Raw genomic sequence first — 21,412 nt, forward strand, 5'->3', positions numbered from 1 at the left:
TCTTATGTGAATTGGCAAAGGGCAACCAATTTTGATACATGAGAAAAGCTAATGTCAAATTACTTTTTTATATTTTGTTATGTGGATCCTAGTAATGCACTAATCATAAACCATTAAAATTAGTTTTGATTTATTTATTTTGAAGAATGGGTCCTACAAATATTAGTTGAATAAAAAAAAATGTGGTGGAGCAAAAGAAAATTGCGCATTTGGCACATTAGCCTTTACATTTACATTTGATTTTTTTCTTTTGACATCTCTTTTGTGGATGCCCTAAGCCTCTAACCCCAAATTATCAGCTTTAATATGTTTTCCTAATTGTGTAACCTATGCGCTATAACCGGTATACAACCCAAAAAACCCGTATAACACAAGACAATCTATTTAAATAGAAAGTTGAAGCGACAAGTGTACCCATTAAGTATAACCCTTGGGGCTGTAACATTAATAAATAGATCTGCGTGCTATAACTGAGTAATGGATGAAAAAGTATCAAATAACAATGTGACGAATACATTGAAAATTTATGACGGGAGAGAGAAAGCAAAACAAATTAATTGATATTCTAACCACAAACAAAAATGGCATTTACTTTCTTATCATATTCGTTAAACAAAACAGGAAGACCAACTAATTTGGTTTGAAAGCATATGAGAACAAAAACAGAAAGAAAAAAAAAGGCAAAAGGAAAGGGAGGAAAACGTGGATAGAAATGAAAGAAACTATACGAAGAAATAACATGTGACGAGAAGATTATTCGAGATATGAACATTACATTCGAATTACTTCTGAAACCTGGTAAAAAATTTGAAGGCTTTTACAGGTCAAACATATTACAAGTATCCATATACTTCCTTGGGCTCAGCCTAGTCATCAAACATCTGATGTCGTTCAAGTTCCGTCACACGTTCTGTTAGGAAGCTTACAGTTTGATTTTTTGTCACATTCTTGCTCCTACACTGTACCAACTGTTCCCGAAGACTGCGAACAAGCTCATTAAGTCTCTGGATGTTCTTTTCTTGCAATAATATGATCTACAACAAGCAAACATGTAAAATTAGGAGACTTGAAAAACCTTCGATTCCACAGGAGAACTTGGATCGATAATGGAGATTCAATTGAAAGATTAGAAACAGATCGTTAGAGCAAATTAACATGTCATTTTAAACCAATTGGAACTTCAGATTAAACATATTTCATTCAGGTTACACCGCGATTGTACCAGTTTGCGCATAATGCACTACATGGATCCAACTAATGTCCATTCATGTCATTAGATTCATGGGAAGTCACGCTGCATCTACAAAACCAATAGGCCAAAAGAATCATAACATAATTACAAAACCACTCGAGCACTAAACTTAAGAGTTTGTGTCTGGTTCCTTGATGATCCCTGCCACTACATATGCATGATAGGTGGATAACAGATCTATGAGGACCTATATACACATTATTCCACAGATTCTCCTTGTAATAAATAGAAAAAGTTGATAGAAATTAACCACCTTACGGAAAACAGATATATCAATAAATTGCCTACAAAGTGCTGTCTTTTATGTGAGAATCAAAACATGTGCTCGTAAGGGTTAAATTTTATCCATTAGAGTTCAGGAACTAATAGTGGGAATTGCTCCTCGCACTAAAAAGAAAAAGTCCTCTTGCACTTTTTCCTCCCAGGGAGGAGTGCACGATGAATTTTTCGGAGTACCAATAGCACCATCCTTAATTATTAAGGTTTATTTATTGATGTGCTCAAGTATAAGTTTTTAATTAAGTTGGGGACTGACTGTAAACATATATTACACCTCTAATCAGTTGTTTTAGTTTACTCTAATTTTTATCGTAAAAGAGTTCAGCCTAATTCCTTTCTCTCTCATCATATTCTACTTCTCGTTCTAAGTAAGCGTCTATATTCTATCTGCCTCTGTTTTTTGTCCCTTTTCTACGTATCAGTCCCAAATTGCTCATAAGGTAGAGAACTAGAGATCCATACGTAAGAGTCAAGCCAACACTCAATAGTCAAGGAAACACTAGTTTCAGATCCAAGGGGAGGAATCAAAGGACCTGATCATACAGATGAGGAACAACGTCCATGGTTAATTACAAAGAAGGATAGTAACAAGAAAGCTTAACGAGAGCAAAGGAGTGTGATATTGGAGTTCAGAAGTGGAAGAAAGCACTCAGTATCGGATATTTGAATGTACATACTTAGTAACCACTCCGTTCATGGTTGCTTACCGGTTTAATTGTATAATTGTGTGGCTGAAAAGAAAAATAACATGACTCTTTCTTAATGATTTTACTGCTTCCATGATTACAAGTGAAGTTGATTTGCATTCCAAATTACAAGAGTTCTTAAACTTCAGATTACAAAACTTGAGGTCAAGTTTGGGTAACTAGGAAGAATCATATGGATGACAAAAGAAATTCTACATTTATTAAAATATAGGTCAAAGGTAAAAACAAGATTAGGAATTAATAACTAGGGTATATGATAAGTCGAATTATTTTAAATGTTTAGCGTTTGACATTCCTGTGCAATAGGGTATATGATAAGTCAGAATTTCCTGTGCAAAAGGCCTCGGTGTTTGACAATATTAATGTGAAATAATAATCTATGAACATTACATCACATAGAATCAGCTTGGTTACATGAAGCGTGCAACTTAGTAAACATAAGTCTAGGTTTAGAATTCGAAAGTGCAAACTGGTGATGCTTCAATCCCTTTAACCTCTCTCATACCAACAGTACGTACCCAATGTAAAAAGTGTAAACAGCTTATAATTAGGGGTGTGATATCCACACACCCCATTTTACTTCTCACACACCTTTTTAATTTTCGGCTGTCGGATCGGATGAATTGAAGAAGATCAACGGACAGAAATTATCAAAGGGTGTGTGAGAAGTAAAATGGGGTGTGTGGATAGCACACCCCTATAATTATTGCTTATGCTCAGAAGAGTTGAATGCTTCTTGATTGATACAAGCCTATTGGATTATCTTTTATTCAAGCTATATACGGTCAAAATATGCCTGCATAGATTGTGTGCCTCCAAAGAGAAGAGACTTGCTTGTTTCAAAGTAATACTAGAGGAAACAGAAACACACAGGACTGAGGTGACAGCAAAGATCAAGTATTTGATCTCGCATTGGGGCGAGGCTGAATCAGTTCGGTAATTGGTTATGGCTGCGACTTCCGTATGTGCATTAAACATCGTCTGGAATAGGATAAAAAATAAAAACAAAGAAATAAATTCACATGTTTGTAGTCACTGGTTCCTTAAGAATAACTGAGAAAAGATATGATTGTGTTTTCAAGTAATATTAGCCAGCATCTGAGCTACTGAAAAACAATGACGAACCTGCACATTTATATGTCTACAATACGCAGCTCGTCTCAGTTCAAGAAATATTTTGTGACAATCAATATCTCCGTTTCAGCATCAAAGAATAAGGGAAGTTCAAAGTGAAGAAAACATACTGAAATATGGACTTACCAAAAACAAATACAAAGAATTACATGAATCAGGAAGAAGCTTATTACCTTCTCTTTTACAACTTCTTCCCTATTCGAGTTTTGATTCTGCTTTTCGGAAATGCTTGGAGTTGTGTCAAGATCAGGCACAAGTTGTTGCTTCCATTCAAACTGAGAAGTGATTATGAGAATAAGAAGCAGAAAAACAAGCAGCACTGGTCTTGACATCGTTCGCATTTCTTTTAGACCTGTTCAATAGTCAAACCAAGCAAAATACGAATTACAAAACCAGACTAGGCATTCATCAACTACAAGTTATATTCTACTACTTCTATTTTCCAATTTGGGTTCCAAGTATTGGAAAAGAGTTTGACAAAGAAATAGCACTTGCACTCCATCTTCCTGTACGTAACATAGAAGTTTATGGAAAAATTTCTAGTGAATTCCCTTTGACAGTACGATGCATGGACACGGACACGGACAAGGACGTAGACGCAGGGATATGTCAAATTAACAAGAAGAATCGCTGTATGACCACAAGGGAATACGACACAACACGACGATACGAGGGGATACCGCTGTGTCCAAACATCATAGATTTGACATAATAACTGATTTTTGTTGGCTAAAGGAAAATTCTGTCTAAGCAATGTTTTCTTGACTGAATACCAGGTGACGACTGGTGATGATTTTAGCACCAAAGGCCCTAATCCGTGCCTGGATTCAACAAATTCCGATAACTTACAGACTCAATGAGACAAAATCATTAACCGGAAACTACTATTGCTTCAATTCAAGTGATTCAAAGTCCATAAAATGAGGAATTTCAGACCATTTTCATGTCCCAGAAATTCCCAGCAACCAAACAGACACAACATCCATTGAAGCATTACATGTGAAGAAACGATGTCGGAGCAAAGCATTAAACAATAAACATCGTAGGAAACAAACAAACAAAAAACATCATAAGTAATTAGACAATACTGCAGAAATCAAATCCAAATACGTAACTCAGGTGCAACTAATTCCAAAGCAGTTCAATTGCGCTCTGTCTCTCAACCAATCCAAACCAAATACGAACAAATTTGTATGATTGAAATTTTGAAATGCTAAACGATTTCCCGTCCTAGAATTTACTTTTCCCGGGAAACAAACAGAACCCAGAAAAGGAAAGTCAACCAACAATAGAAAATCAGCAGACGCAAATTGAAACGGAAGGGGAGACTTACAGATCGGCAGCAGGGGCTATAGAACCCTAACTTCATGATCGGTGGCTCGAAAATGTTATAGGCTAATGGAATTGAGAAAAGCTATCCGCTTTGAATAATTAATTGGGATTGAATAGGATGCTTGCGGTAGCTTTCAATTTTGTTGAAAAATAATCAATTTTCACTTTTTCCGGCGGATAATAGAAAATGGACTTGAAAGTTGGCTTCGGCCCTTGCTGTAATATTTTCAGTTTCCGAAAAAACAAAAATCCTAAGTGCTTTTATTATAACATGCTATTATGCTAATAATTTTATTGTATTTTAATATAGAATGTATCCTACTACACATTAGTGACCGATTAATCCCCCTTTCAAAGCAGTCCGGTATCTGATGAGATGATAGCTAGGTGCTTATTGAAAAAACGGTTCTATAAGTCATAATTTTTCTACCAAATATAATCAAAAGCGTTTCTCTACTCTCATGATGTGTTTTTAGCAATTCCAAACAAATACGCAACTCATTACACCATTAGACAAGTATTCAGGACCACCAATATATATCTTTGATATTACCAAATACCTCTCCAGGTAACCATAGGTTACCGATTTTGTGTTGTTCGTCGTGTAAAGTGCAAATAACGGTATCTCAATAAATTATTAGATGCTTTTATCACAGGTGGCTTGTCCACCCTAAGCCACCCTTACTTTCGTATGGCACTTTGGTTTGTTCATCCCAACTTTGAAGCTCTTCTTTTTTTTTCTGTTTTTTTTTTTTAAAAAAAAACCATATTATCTACACAAAAAGGAATAGGGTGATCTTAGCTTCACAATGGGTTAACAATGATATGGTTCAAATTCACCTTTAACGAAAATCGAACCTAATATCTCTCATTTACAAATGAAAATGAATACTACTATATCATAATAGACAACTTTGAAGCCCTTTTAGATCTGTTTAATGGTTTTATTTGTTTAGGTATCAATGAAGGCTTCCAAATTTTAAATGGTAGTTCCTTGAAGAAAATCTTTTGAAAATTTATAGAAATATATCTAAGAATCAGTGGCATAACAATTAATAATAAACCCTAGCTCACAGATGATCTAGCTATCAAAATAACTATACAACACACCAGACTCTACTCTCCACTGCAGTGCCCCAACACCGTTACACAACTCGAAATTCCTTGCCTCTAGCTATCTGTAATTTTACAAAAACAACTTCTATACCGTGGAATGGTGTACCGGATTGATGATTAAACTCGATAAGTTGCGAAGCATGCATGAGCGACAATAATAGATATGTGTCGCTAGTTTCATCTCAATTTATAAAATGTCACCATTAATTCATAAAATCTTTGTTGATCTGTTATTGAGTTTAGTTATGTTATGAAAATGTTTCTCAACTTGTTCAATTGTTGTATTGGACAGGGGGGATTGCGGTATTTTCATTTTAAAAGTGATTGAGTTGTTTGCTGACCTTCCTTTTGGATGTAGTTATGTCGGTGAACGTCCCTGCATTCCGACCCAGGGTGGCAATTGACATGTTGCACAGGATGCACAATGTGTAGAGTGAGTTGTAATTAAAAATTTTAGTGTAGAAACAATGTTAGTTGTGATTATATTGCTGATATGCTGTGGAGGAGATCTTTTCCATTTGTTGACCAAGTTTGTAATTGTTTGGGATGAACTCATTGTATTGGACAACTGTTTGATAAGGATATTATTTTATTTTATTTTTTGGGGTACAAAGATACTACCCCTACTCTAAGGGAGTGGGGGGAGTGGGATAAACCTCATAATGTGGTTCAAATTCGCTTTTGATGAAAATTTGATGAAAATCGAACCTAAGACCTCTCACTTACACTTATAAGTGGAGAGGAATACCACTAGAAGTACTATGTGGCCTCCAACTTTGTAGTTGATTTGGATGAATTCCAAGTGTTTGGGGATTCTTTCTTAATCTCCTTCAACATTGTTATTTGTTCTGGATGACTAAAGTGTCATCCCTCACAATTTTATATGTTGAAGAATGTGTGACAGGTTAAGATACAAATCCTTATGCTGAATGACTGTTTGTGATAGTTTATGAAACTAACCCTTATTTGTTGATATCCTTCAGATGATACTTGTATATTGAATGAATTTTAGTGACAATTTATTAAACAAACCCTTATGTTGAATGAATGTTTTGTGATAGTTTATGAAATCCGCCCTTATGTTTATGAATATTAAGTACCACAACAAGAAACGTTAAGTACCACAACATATAGTCATCCAAAACATAAAGTACCACAACAAGAAACACCAAGTGCAAAACATAAACTACTTAAAACAAGAAACATAAAGTACCACAACATGAAAACTAAAATTGAAACCATTTTAAACTTGTGAACTTGTAAATTTCTTCATTAGTTATTGTCACCCACTGTAATAACCCGTCCCTAATTTTACGGTTTTTATAATTTTAAAGTTGTGAATTAACCAAAATGCCCTTAGAGGTAAGATTGTTGAATTTCATTGACCGTCATTTCGTGATGCGTATGAGCTACTATTTTACTGTATTTGTGTAGTACTTGTTGCTACGAACATGTGGGCGCAAGCAGAATTGAAATCGAAGTTACAGTTAAAATTTTACGGAATTACGAAATTCGAGGGTATTTTAGTAAATTGAAAGTTAGATATTTTCTTCTTTTATTTAATTAATTTTGCTGGGGTTTTGTGGCACGTAGGGCCCACACCACTCAAACTCTCTCCCTTTTTTCCTCGCGTCTCTAACCCAAACTCATAGAACTCTCTCGAGCTCCCTTCTCCCTCACCTCATCTATCAAAGCTCTCTTTTAGCTCTCTCTTTCTCCTCTTTGTACACCGTTGTTGCACCACCATCTCTCGCCACTCCGAGGAGCACCACCGCACCACCACTAGACCACTTACATCGCAAACCTCAAGCCTAGGAATGTGATCACTCTCTCTCCCCTTATCTCTCTACACAGTGCTACTGTCACTGTACAAAACTTTTCCCGATGAGTTCTTGCCGTCTCCGATGAAGGTAATGCTTGAAAACTCTTCAAATCTTCATAGATCGTGTGTAGAAGTAGGATTACAACATTTTAAAGATGTTTTGGTGTTGTTTAGACTCAAAGATAGCTTGGGGAAGGTTTCCCTAGTTTTCCAGCGAGATTCCAAGAGTTTTGCAAGTTTTTGCCGGCCAACTCCGGTCGCGGCTTTGTCTCATTTAGGTATATTTCAAATCCTTATCCCCTAGCTTCATTTTGGCTTTTGAATTGTTAAAAATGGTTGAGTTTAGGACCCTTATCGGAGGCGTTGAAGTTTTCTGGGCTTCTCCTACAAATTTCAGCCTTCTTCATTGTTGAGTCCGACAAGTGCAACCCGTGAGCCCAAACAGGTTAACCCGACCCGATAGCCCAGAACCGAATCCAAACCTGGATTCACACACTGACCTAAACTCGGGACTCGAACCATTAACCCAACCGACCTGGATTCCACTCGGACCCATTTCTCAATCCGGCTGAAATATTCTCTGAAATATTTCGTTAAAGTTAGTTGTTTGCCGTTAGTTGACTTTTTCGAAATTTTCTCAGAAATCCTCTAAACTAATACCCTAAATCCATTTTTGGCATTCGTGTAGTGAAATTTCAAATTTTTAATGTAGTTGACCGCCTTGGCGACTCGGTTGACTTTTTACAAAATTTGTCAGGGATTCTTCTTAAGGTATTTTGACGCACTGATTCCAAATTTGTCGTCCGTTTTTCCAAATTCAAACATTTAAATTGATTTTTACTAATGGGTCTCGATTATGCTTAGGTATGATTAGCATCGGTGATCTGTGTTTACTAGTTCGAACTGCTACAACTTTGCAGGTAACTGTGAGTGGGTCTTTTCTTTTATATAGTATATATACTTATTGAATTTTCATATATATTTAATAATGAGTTTCTTACGTGATGCCATAATTAAATTAACTTTTATAAGAAAAGTCATAGTGATGAGAATTATGAGATCATTATAAATCCTACATGATGCCTTATTATATTTACAGCCATGAATAGTATTATGTTAACTAGAATTATCGATTTTACCGTTACATGATTATATTTTGCTACACTAGTGTTAGTACTCGCCCCGGCTAGGGCAAGCCTTCACGTGTATGTTCACATTGCATCGGACGCTCACTTTGGATCCATTATAGGTGCCAATCCTATCCTAGATTGCTATAGGCAATTAAGACTCATATGTGATGTGCATAGCACCAATCTTCACGTGATTGTACTACTGAGCGTAAATCTTGATAGGAGCATATTTATGCGACTTAGTTAGCTTGTTTTCTTGCATTTACATAGTTAGTTTCTATTTATTATAGTGATTTAAGCTATTTTCGTGTGTTTGTAGGTTTAAATGACAAAGTTGGCAAGAAAGTGCAATTTGGAGCATGTTAGAGCAGTTTTGGGCTTGGAATGGATAGCACAAGTATGGAGCAAGGTGGATGGATGAATTTGAAAATCAAGAGAGGTTAGGAACATGCTACAAATCTGGAGAAATAAATTCAAGACAAAGAAGATAAGGAAAGAGCTAGAAACATGGAACATCATCCAAATTACCTTATCTTATCCAAACCTTATCCAATCTTATCTTATCTTATCTTATCCTATCCTAATCTTTTGCTACCTTAATTCTAGCTGCAAAGAGGACTCCTTTTCACATTAAATCACCTAAATATCAAGTTCTAGAAGCCCTATTTTCATGCCCTAAGTTTATGCCACATGTAACCCTTCTAGAAGTTCTAGAATCTGCCACAAGGATCATTCCTTGTCCTCCTTGGAATCTGATTGAAAGTGTCCTTGTTCTTTGGTGATTTGGAGTCCTAATTCCTCTCATTTTCAGCCCAATTTCGTGCCTTCCCTTCACCCTATAAATACATGATGCCACAACACTCATAAACCACCACCCTCTACCACAAATTCACACCACACCATCCACCACACTTGGAGTCATGCTTGCCATTCAAAACGTTGGATTGTTGGAGTGTTTCTAGGTGTATTCTATTCTTTGTTTTCAATGTTTAAATTTAATTATCTTTGTTTTACGAACATGAGGAACTAAATTCGTTTTAGTTAGAGGTGAATTCAAAGCCATGAACATATATGTGATAGGAATTAATTTCATCCAATTATTGTTTCATAAATCGAGAATGCAATTTGCTTAACTGCTTGATTGATAACTTATTCTTGTATGTTGATTAAGGAGGCCTACTTAGTTTGCATGCATGAATTTGATACTAGAATATAAGGCAATTTCACGTAATAGTTATTCACTTATATTCACAAGTAGTGGAAGTCACTAGTCATGATTGTGTCAAGTGAATCCTTGGTAGGAGTCTCATGCATTTCATAGTGATGAATGCCTTGTCAATGCTTATGATTTTCATAGAACTTAATGACTTTTGATATGTATCTCTATCATGCGTTTCATATAGGGAACTTGAGAAAGATAATTTGGTTGTAATGCATATTCATTCAATTCAATGAAATAAGGAAAATCTGATGGTTGGTTGTGCGATGCAATTAACTTGGGGCATTGTCAATCATGGTTTAAAGGAATAATAACTGGAAATCGATTTGTATGCATGTGTGTCATGTGTGGAGAAGGACCCTCTAGCTAGCCATTCACCCATATTTCACCCAATTTTGTCCAAGTTGTTTAGAATCTTTACAATCTGCTTGTTTTTACCTTAATTTCGTCCAAAATCCAATCCCCTTTACTTTGTTGTGTCAACTTAGTAAGAATTTGTCCAAACTTGTGTTTTTAAGTGTTTTGAGTCAAAGTTAAGTTAGAATTCTTCCAAATCACCCTTTAGAGTCAAGTTTGAGTCTATTTGATTGTTTTGTGCTGTTTTGAGTCTTTTTAGTTTGTTTTGAGTCATATAATTCTAGTTAAGTGTTTTTAAGTTTAGTTTTGTGTTTTTAAGTCAGTTTAGAGTAGATTAGCATCATTTCTAATCCCCGGCCTAAAACGGTCCCTACTTTCATATACTACAATCATAGGGTTTTAATTGTAGTGTTAGAATATTTCACATCAAATCATTACCCAAAACCGTTCATGTCAAAATATCTCTGTATGAGCTCGTGTGTCAACATATGTCAATGAGTTGTCGATATGATATGTTTGTTTATGCGAGATATTGTGATTACCGGATGTTATGTGTTTATTTACGAAATAGGGAAATGTTATTAGCACTCCAAAAATCTCATTCTATACTCTTCACAAGTATATTTTTTCTTTCTAATTATAGTGCCAAATGAGATTTTTGAAGTGCTAAATTCCCTACGAAATATTGTGAAGTATCGCATTCTCAAGATATTATTGTTTACGGTAAGTATTTTCATTCTATACATAGTATGCTATTTTTGAAAACTATACTTGTTTTACGGCGAGGGATAATTACGTTTTCGAAAAGGTTTTACAAAGCATTATCTTTAGGCCCACTCACCCTTGTTTTTCACTCCTCTAGGTTTTAGTGGCAGAGCTTTTTGTCGACGAGGATTCTTGGCAAATGTTGGTATAGGGAAGTACCTTGAATGGTATAATTCTTCTTTTACTTTTACTGTACTATGTTTATGCTCTGACATCATGTGTGAAATGGGTTCAATCCCGTCCACATCTGCATTCTTGCATTTAGTCACTAATTATTTTAAATTTACTCACAATTTCCACATCACTAAACTAATGGCTTCTTCACCTTCTTAATGTCAACCAACACAGCTCAATTCGGAGTGCAGCTCAGGGAGTGCCACCCATCATCTTGCTAATTCCTACATCTTCACTTATCAAATCTCCATTTTTTTTTTCGGATAAACCATAACCAACACATTGATTGTCCTCTCCACGTCCTTATCGGCTGGACCAACTATTAACTCATCCCATGCATTATCTGCCCTACTACTTTTGGCAACATGTTTGGCCCATCCTTGAACATTTTATTCATGAGGAACCAAGTTACATCCAGCTCTTCCGGATCATATCCACATTTCTTAATTGCCTTTCTCCCATAATAGAAGTATACCTCAAACAGCTTTTCGTAACTCAAGAAAGTTGACAGCTCCTCAACCTCATTCACGACTAGCACCCTCTTGAGTGGTAAACTGAACGTTGATTTCTATTATAACCTTAATGGCCAATGCATTAAGGGAATTAATAAACCTATCATCCATCCATACAAGGTGCCTAATCATCATGATTTCCCGATCCTTAAACTGGATTGGTATCTAGGGATTTGAACCCACACCTTCAAGAATGTTATAAGATTTCATTCTCTAAAGTGCTTCATCCACCTTTCGAAGTGAAAAATATGTCCTCTCACTTACCAAGGACGGTTTTCCATGATGTAATCTACTTCATCCCCAGAGAAGAGTGTTTTACTACCAAAGGAAGGGTAGCATCACCAATTTAGAATATTAGGGCTGTGAAGGAAAATATTTTTGATAGTGAAAGGAAATATATTCCCAGTATAACATCTTCACCCTAATAGTCATACTGGTAGAATGAATGTCTGTGACTAAGGGAATCTGTAAGCGAACAGAGAAGAGGTTTAAAATATGCTTGTGACTTAAAAGTTCCTAAAGTTGATATGAATTGGGAATCCAATAGCTTTCACGAAACATCTACTATGAATAGTAGATATGGAAGCATCGGTGACTAATGTTGTGACTGCAATAGAACCTTCATTTGGAGGTTTAATAATCAGGTGAATGCGTGGTTTGAACAAATCTCCTGGGTTATATGTAGCCTGAATTGGAAATACAGTTTTTTTCATTAGAACTGTTTGAAGATTGACTGCTTGAATCTTTAAATAGTTCAACATGATGTGACCTTTCTTGATTTCTTGTCATTCGTATTAATCATCCTGGAATTCTAGATCATCTATCAGATGAATCAAGTGTGCCAAAGGTTTCTTCTTCTTTTGACAATCTTTTGCCTTATGCCCTTGATTTCGACACAAGAACATTTATTGGACTTAGGAAGATGATTTTTTCCTTTTTTTTGAAGATCCTGTACTTCTTTCCTTTGTATGGCTTCCAATGTTTCTTCTTCTTCTTCCAATGCTTGTCTTTCTTCTTGAAACAGTTCCAAGGTTTTGTTGTTGTGCATCCAAACTTTTGTACATCATTCTTGCAAAATTTTGCAAGTATAGACTATTAAAAAACTTTCATGATTTTTCTTAAATGTTGAGCTTGACAATGCTCTTTGAGCCAGGCTTCCGCTTTCTGGTACATGCTTGCTAGATTACAAGTAGTTAAGTCTTGGATGCCTTCATCTTGGAGCTTCTTTTCAAGCATCTCCGTGATTGGTGCTGGCATGTTCGAGATGAAAGTTCCTTGGGTCACATTTTGTTTTTGTTGAAGCTAACGAATAACTATTCTTGCCTAAGATAATAATCATTCAACTTAAGGACATCACAACATTTGTTTTGAAGGAATTCCTTTTCTGAATGCCTTGCTTCTATCTCTTGCACACCTACAAACTCTCTAGAGACGAGAGTAAGTAGACATAACACCGGATGTTGTGTGTTCAGACAAGCATGTCTTGTATTTTATTCCAAGTGTATCCACCACTTGCAAAGTGATCCTGTTAATGACGTAGCAAGTCTTTCTGCCACTTCTTTGAATTCCAAAGTAGGATTTATGAGAATTTCTCCTTTTTCCTAGGCAACCATTTTCCCATTAGGTTGCCTTTTCTTTTGGATTTACTCGCAATGTTCCAGAAGTTTTTGTGATCTGGGGCATGTGGAATGACTACTCATGGTGGGATGGGTACATGTTGATCTTGCTCTTGATCTCCTGGTGGAGGTTCTTCCCTTGTGTGACTAGAGGTAGTTGATTCCTCAATTGTAGTTCTTTGAAGAATTGGTGAGAGTTCTAGTTCTTTGAAAGATCATTGAGAGCAAGATCAACATGTACATGTCTTGCCAAGAGTAGGCATTCCACATACCCTAAATAAATAAATAAAAACATTCAGAAACATTGATCCAGTAGATCCAGAAGAAAGGATAACATATCAAACTCTTTCAATGTCACTCATCTTCTTCCTTCATCATCCTTAGTGTCAGAATTTGGAGGTTTTCAACTTGGGGGACTTTTGGAAAATCATTCAAGCATCCAAATCCAAGAATCCAAGGAGACTACAAGATGAAGGTGATGGGGATGGAGTTCAACTCAAGGAGAGGAATGAAGACATTTTCATGGGTGATTAGCTGTTCTCATACAAAGAGAAACTATAAAGGTATAAAGAAATCTCAACTCTTTTGTGATATGAGTCGAGTTATGGTCTACCACCACTATTAGGCTTTGAAGTTCATGGTCTAAGCTTTGTTTTAAAGTGCATACAAGCATGCTTCCACCATTTAATTGTTGAATGCATGGAATATGTTGCTTAATGGACTTAGTTTCTCAAATATTTTCCTTCACAATTATACTGGATAAGAAAATAGTGCAACTATTCATTCCTTCAATAAGAAATATGTTTTTGTTTCCTGAGTTTGTAATTTTTCTATACAACTAGTGGCCTCTTTTGTGTCTAGAATTGTTGATTATGTACCCCGACCCCAATAACATAAGTTACGAGGCTATGTATGTTAGTCGACACTAAATTGACCATATAACCTCATCTGGAGATGATGTCAATAGCCAATTTAATGATGAAACCATAGTAAGATATTTATGATGTGTAAGAATTTGAACCAAAGATGTTCACGTAATATAAATCCAAAGCTGCTACAAGAAATCACTTATCAGCCTCCCCACTTGGGGACACAAATTATCTTGGGTTTAACCTCGTTATTATCATATAACTAGAACAGCTAAAAGTTTCAAGCAACAGTAAATACAACAGAGTGCAGTGCTATGCATAATCAAAAGTACAATCATGTCATAATTATTACAACTAAGATAAAACTGCAGTAAAGGAACCAACACCCAAAGTCCAAAGTATGAAGGCTTCACTGCCAAGCGCACTCATCCCTACCAATATTTTCTTTACTCTCGTTATGTCCTTTGATAGGAGCATATTTATGCGACTTAAATGGCTTGTTCTCGTACATTTACGTTATGTTTCTTTAGTTATTTTAGTTCTTTATGCTTCTTTTGTGTGTTTTCAGGTTCTAAGGGCAAAGTATGCAAAAGGATGCCTTTTGGAGCCTTTTGGAGCAAATTAGAGATTGGAATGGATATCATATGCTTGGAGCCAAAAGGATGGACGAAATTGAAGACTTGAAGTAGGAAAGTTAAATCCTAAAAAGACCTCATGTTTGAGCATCATTGAAAATTCCTACGCATTTTAGAACACAAAAACAACATTCCTAGCAACCTTAGGACATTGTCGTGTGTTTCCTTGTGTCTCCCTTCCTTGCCATGCAAGGAAGGGCTTTGTTCCCTATTTTAAATACTTAAACACTACCACTTATCATTCACCACATATCATTCACCACTTATCATATCATACATTCATTTATCACTTATCATAATCATTCACTTATCACTTAACATATCATACACTTATCACTTATCACTCATAATCACCTACAACATCCACCTACTTCACCTACAACATCCACCTACTTCACCTACTTCACCTACAACATCCACCTACTTCACCTACAACATCCACCTACTTCACCTACAAATGACATAGCCATATGTTCCCTCCACTACTCCTATAAATACCCTTGCATTCATTCATTCAAAAAGATCTCATTTTCATACACAACACATTACAAACACATTCTCCCTTCCCTAGCCGTGAGCTTCCCATCCATTCCCTTATAATCCAAACACCACTCCTCATCCATTTCCATAATCCCCCAAACCTCACCTTAGACCTTGTGCTACAACAACGAGGAAGATAAGAGGGCCTAAACGTTCATACAATTCAAGTGTGAGTTGTTGGAATGTTTAGGTGTTTCTTTGATTTCAAAGTTTAAATTTAATTCTCTTTGTTTTGTACGTATGAGGAATGGAAGAGAAGAGTGCCTAAACGTTCATACAATTCAAGTTTGAGTTGTTGGAATGTTTAGGTGTTTCTTTGATTTCAAAGTTTAAATTTAATTCTCTTTGTTTTGTACGTATGAGGAATGGAAGAGAAGAGTGCCTAAACGTTCATACAATTCAAGTTTGAGTTGTTGGAATGTTTAGGTGTTTCTTTGATTTCAAAGTTATGAGGAACTAAACCCCCTTTAGCTAGGGGGTGATTCAAAATACATGTTTATGCTTGCATTATGAATTGATTACTTTTGGTTGGAATTTAATAAGTTGTGGATTCAATTTGTTTAACCGTTTGATTGATAACTTATTTATGAATGTTTATTAAGAATGCGCGCTTAATTTTCATGCATAAATATGACGCTAGAATATAAGTGAATTTCACCTAATCGTAATGAACTTATATTCACAAGTAGTGGAGGTTGCTTATAAACAATCGCGTTAAACGAATTCTTGGCATAAGTTTCATGCGTATTCCATAGTAACGAATGCCTCGTCGATGTTTATGATTTCCGTTGAACTTAATGATCTTTGTTGAATGTCTCTATCATGCGTATTCCATAGTTAGGGACTTTGATTAAGAATAATTTGGTTGTAATGCGTATTCCATTCAATCCAACGAATCTAGGGAAATCTGAAAGTTAATTTAAGCGGACCTAATTAACTTGGAGCATTGAGTTTCATAATTTATCGAAAGACCAACTGAGAATCAATCTTGTATGCAAGTGTAACATGTGTGGAGAAGAACCCCTTGGCTATTCCATCATCCATATTTTATTCACATTCATATTTACATTCTGTTTTAATTGCAATTTGTTCATTTAGTTTAATTTTGTCAAAACCTAAATCCCCCTTTACTTTAATGTCAAATTAGTTAGAAATCAATTTAGTTTGTGTTTTTAAGAGTTTTGAGTCTTTTGAACTTGTTAGAATCTGTTTAGTTTATGTTTTAAAGTATTTTTGAATTCTTTGAGTCTAGTTTAGTGTTTTATATTGTTTTTACGTTTTTAAGTCAGTTTCCAAGAGATTAACAATCCCTCCTAATCCCCGGTCCAGAACGATCCCTACTTGCACCTATACTACAATTTGACAAAAAGAGGGTTTAATTTGTGCGCGTATAAAACTCGCATCATCCTTAAGGGGTCGATTTAAACAAAACATGAGTGTACCAATTTTATCACAGTTATAAAATCATCGTTGAACATAATAACTCCTGTTTTGAAAACATATATAAAAACTATATAATAATATTTACTATGATAATAGTAAATCTCATTCATCAATACCACCAAAAATAATCAAGTCAAGTTCAAAAATCATACCTTCCTTCAATCAATCATGCTAGCATCAACTAACATAAGTACAACAAGCAAGCAATATATTAACATCAACTAGTTAATCTCAATACCGGTAATAATCATCAACCCTAGCATCTATTAGGACAAATATCGCTTGCAAATAAATCAACAGCCGAAGATAGCTATATGAAATATCACATGATGATCATGTGGTAAAAATAGATCATTGATGATCCAAAGATATTATCAAATATCATCACAAGTCTCATCAGAGACTAACATAATAAATTAATAATATGCATGTGCATATTAAGCATACATACACACACACACTAGCTCTAGATCCAATTTAAATAGGATCCCAGACATAGTAAATGAAGAACAAAAGTTAGAATTTCAGTCAGACGAAAGTGTCGACTTTGGAGATTGGAATATCCCCAAAGTATCGAGTAAAGAGATTTATAAGAAAAAACAGTCACTCTCTTCATTTAAAAGTGAACACCATGTAAGAACAGTTGAGCAAGCCTATGCTATCAGTAAAGAACATGAGACTTGTCAACTATTCACACTAGAACAAATAAGAGCTCATAGAAAAGACAATCATAATTACATTCACATTGGTCTTGTACATATCGTAGTAAAACCATTAACAAGAAGAAGTCTCAACACCTATATCCTATTATGTCTCTAAGATGAAAGATTGACTGACTTTAGTGATAACATTCCTGGAATGATTGAGTCAAGCCTATACAACGGACCAATCAATTTTGATTGTTTCCCAAACCTCATAGTAAGCCTAACGGACCCACATGTGTTAAAAGCACTCACGTTAAACATAAAAACCTATGGTTATCAAGTCTTGGAAGGTGTCCAACCATAGCTCTGATTTTCAGAGTCTATTACAAGTGCACAAGTACAAACATGAACTTCAGAGCCATAGCTAAAAGTCTTAGAGAATATACCTTATTAATCCAAAGTAATCAAGAAAATGCCAATATCAAAATACCCAGAACCATCAAATGGTCATACATCAGTTTACCATCAGATTGGTTCCTAATTAATGAAAGTAAGCCAGTTGATATTCAAAGCAACTTAGTCAACGTAGACAACATAGAACAATACTTTGATGGTACATTTAAAATCAATATCAACACTCCATCTAGGAAGTCCAACGTCCAACTTCAAGAATTAAGTCAATCAACGAGGTCCAAATAACCAGTTAGAAATTCTTTGTCAGGATCTATTTCAACAAACACATTAGATCATGACCGAGAGTTAAAAAATAATTTAATAAATATGAGACGCAAATAAATTAGGACAAACTTCCAAGTTGCTCACTCTTGCTACGAAAACCAAGCCCAAACCAAAACTATCAAAACTCAAGAAGAGCCAACTTCACCAACAACAACTGATTTTGATGTAAAATAACCATTATTAGTTTTAAGCAAGCCATTTAAAATACTTTGGAAATCATTAAAAGCTGACATCAAAGCAGAAGAAAATATACCAAGGATAGAAAGATCAAACAGAGTTACACCCAAGATCAAAAATTAGATATTTACGAAAAATGGGAAAACTTTATGAATAAACACAAGATTGATATATTCTTCTTTGATTTTGTTGAAGAATACTATGAATCAGAAAAGAAAATTAAAGTGATGACAAAAGAAAATTGGGTCAAACAAGACAAAGCAGTAATTTATTCGAGTCAACCTCCACAAGAAACAATACTAATAACCACCTTAAATGCACAAGTAACAACCACACCTTATAAAATCCCTAAAGAAGATGTAGGGATCAAATCTATCATATAACAAAACAATTTCACAAACCAAAGCCTAGATGTCATAGGAAAACAATTAGATAATATTGAAAGTAAAATAAATAGACTACCAAACCTAAAAACCATAACCAAAGAAAAACCCCTAGTAAACTTCCCAAGTGCCTTATCCAGTAAAATAGCTCTAAAACAAACTCTACTAGAGAAAAAAATAGACCAAATGTTAAAGGGATTAAAAAGGGAACAAATCACCATTAATGTAGTAAGACACCAAGAATTGAAATCAGAAACAACCTCTGAAAACTCAGAATCAGAAGGTAGCAACTCAATAAAAAAATTGGAAGAAGCTTTCCAAAATTTTGAATTAAAAAGAATAACGAACAAAGGCAAAATAAATCCAACCATTCTTACCAAGAATTGGTATCCAAGGCCAACATCTCCTGATATTCAATTTGAAGAAAGAAATTTCTAAAGTCAATTCTCAGTGTCGGCGGATAAACTCTATGAATAGAATATAGATGGTTTATCCGAACAAGAAATTTAAAAAAAAAATTACAACATGTGTCTATGGTTGCTAATAGTTATGTTACCAATCATACTCTCAGTCAACAAGAAGTTGTTGATCTCTTAGTCACTAGATTTACAGGAATATTACATTCCTGGTGGGAAAAACATCTCACTGAACAATCCAAAAATGCAATAAAACATGCAGTAAAAAGGGATGAAGATGGAAACCCTGTATTCGATGAAAGAATCGGTAAGGGAGTCCCAGGCGCTGCCTACACATTACTCTTCACAATAATTGAACGCTTCATAGGAACACCAAGTAACGTAACCTCCATAATAAATGATCAACTAAGTAATCTAATATACCCCACTTTAAGCGATTTTAGGTGGTACAAAGACGATTTCATGTCTAGAGTAATGCTTAGAGAAGACAGTAAAGAGTCATTTTGGAAAGAAAAGTTCATAAATGGATTACCAAACTTGTTTGCACACAAAATCATGCAAGTTTTAGTCAACAAAGAAGGTATCATACCATATAATACCCTTACTTATAGAAATTTATTAATATTATCCAAAAGGAAGGATTAAAAATTTATATTGATATGAAAATAACAAAACAAGTCAACAATGATAAATCAATAGCCAAATATGAGTTAGGAACATTTTGTGAATAATACGGTTTACCCCTTATTGCCGCTTCTAGTAAAAAGAAAAGAACAAAAAGATATCTCAGTAAATACCCAAATAAAAGATTCACAAATATGACAAGCACAACAAAAAAAAGAATTTTAACACCAATAAATTCTATGAAAAAAGCAGACCTAACAAAAATTGGAAGGAAAATTCATTTAATAAAAATTATTCCAAAGACCAAAACAAAGGTAATTGTTATAAATGTGGTAAATTTGGCTACTATGCAAACAAATACAGAGTAAAAAAGACAGTTAATCAATTAAAAATATCTGAAGAAGTGAAAACTGAATTAATCTAGGTAATAGAGTTAAAAGACACAGACCAAAGTGAAAATGAACAAGAGTTCGATTCTAACTCCACAGAGTCTAACCATTCAAACAGCTTTGACTCCCCCGACATAAATATGGGATGCAGAGATAGTTGTTGTGAAATAATTTCAGTCTTAAACAAACAAGAAAAACAAGAAGGTTTATTAATTGAATTAATTAAGTAAAATCAATGATCCAAAATTAAAATCCCATTACTTGAAAAAATTAAAGAAAATAGTAAGTTAAGAAGAAGCTGGCACCAGTCAGCAGCCAACTCCACAAAATAAAATATGTCTTAGGATAACCTTGGAAAGATTTAATCAACCAAAAAAGGAAATTACAATTAAAGATTTACAATACGAAGTAAACAAAATTAAGAAAGAAATAAAAATCCTTAAGACAGACAATCAAGAAATTATATGACATCTCAGCTTCATTCAAACACAAAAATTAATTGAACAAGAATTTAAACAAAATAATGAATCAACTTCTTCCTCATATGATGAAGAACGAAGAGAAAACAACCATGAAGAAAATGATAAAGGTTCGACCAAAAAATTTAATTTTAAGTTTACTTAACAAAATTAGAATCAGAAAATGGTATTCAAAAGTCAAAATAATAATTGAAGATTTCCAACTAGAAATAATTGCCCTAATCAATTCAAGAGTAGATTTGAATTGTATTCAGGAAGGAATAATTCCAACCAAATACATTCACAAATCAATTGAAATCCTTGGCGCAGTCAACCATTCCCCAATGCAATTAAATTATGAAATACCAAAAGCACACATTTGTCAAGACAATGTTTTTTTTTTGAAACACCATTTGTTCTGATAAAAAAACATATCAGACCATATTGTGGAGCCTAAAATAATCCCAAAAATTATAGAAGCTGTTGGAAATGTGCCCTAAATCCAATTATACTGTCACATCCTGGCCCGGGCCCCCATCACAACCCAGGCCCTCTCCACTACCGTAGCACAATATTGTCCACTTTGGGCCACGACTACACCCTCACGGTTTTGTTTTTGGGAACTCACGAGCAACTTCCCAGTGGGTCACCCATCATGGGATTGCTGTAGCCCCCTTCTCG

The 21,412-nt window shown here is 34.9% G+C and overlaps 1 protein-coding gene across 2 annotated transcripts; it reads right to left on the reverse strand.

The window, feature by feature from the left end:
* Positions 1-508: 508 nt before the first annotated feature.
* LOC137742560 (uncharacterized) lies at positions 509-4,927 on the reverse strand. 2 transcript variants are annotated; one of them, XM_068482464.1, is made up of 3 exons: positions 4,706-4,927; positions 3,546-3,724; positions 509-1,034 (listed from the first exon to the last, which is right to left on the reverse strand). In XM_068482464.1, exons 2-3 carry the CDS (start codon positions 3,711-3,713, stop codon positions 867-869), a joined length of 336 nt encoding a protein of 111 aa, XP_068338565.1. In that variant the 5' UTR covers positions 3,714-3,724; positions 4,706-4,927; the 3' UTR covers positions 509-866. The 2 variants fall into 2 exon arrangements, with proteins under 2 accessions (XP_068338565.1, XP_068338564.1); XM_068482463.1 differs by lacking the exon at positions 509-1,034 and adding an exon at positions 1,671-3,219.
* Positions 4,928-21,412: the final 16,485 nt, after the last annotated feature.

Source organism: Pyrus communis, chromosome 8 (genome assembly GCF_963583255.1).
Source record: "Pyrus communis chromosome 8, drPyrComm1.1, whole genome shotgun sequence".
Lineage (NCBI taxonomy): Eukaryota > Viridiplantae > Streptophyta > Magnoliopsida > Rosales > Rosaceae > Pyrus > Pyrus communis.

Coding starts and splice junctions, on each gene's coding strand:
- LOC137742560 (XM_068482463.1), bottom strand. CDS start 3,713: ATGCGAACGATGTCAAGACCAGTGCTGCTTGTTTTTCTGCTTCTTATT. Junction 3,220..3,545: donor AAGAAGTTGTAAAAGAGAAG/GTAATAAGCTTC, acceptor ATCCTATTCCAG/ACGATGTTTAATGCACATAC.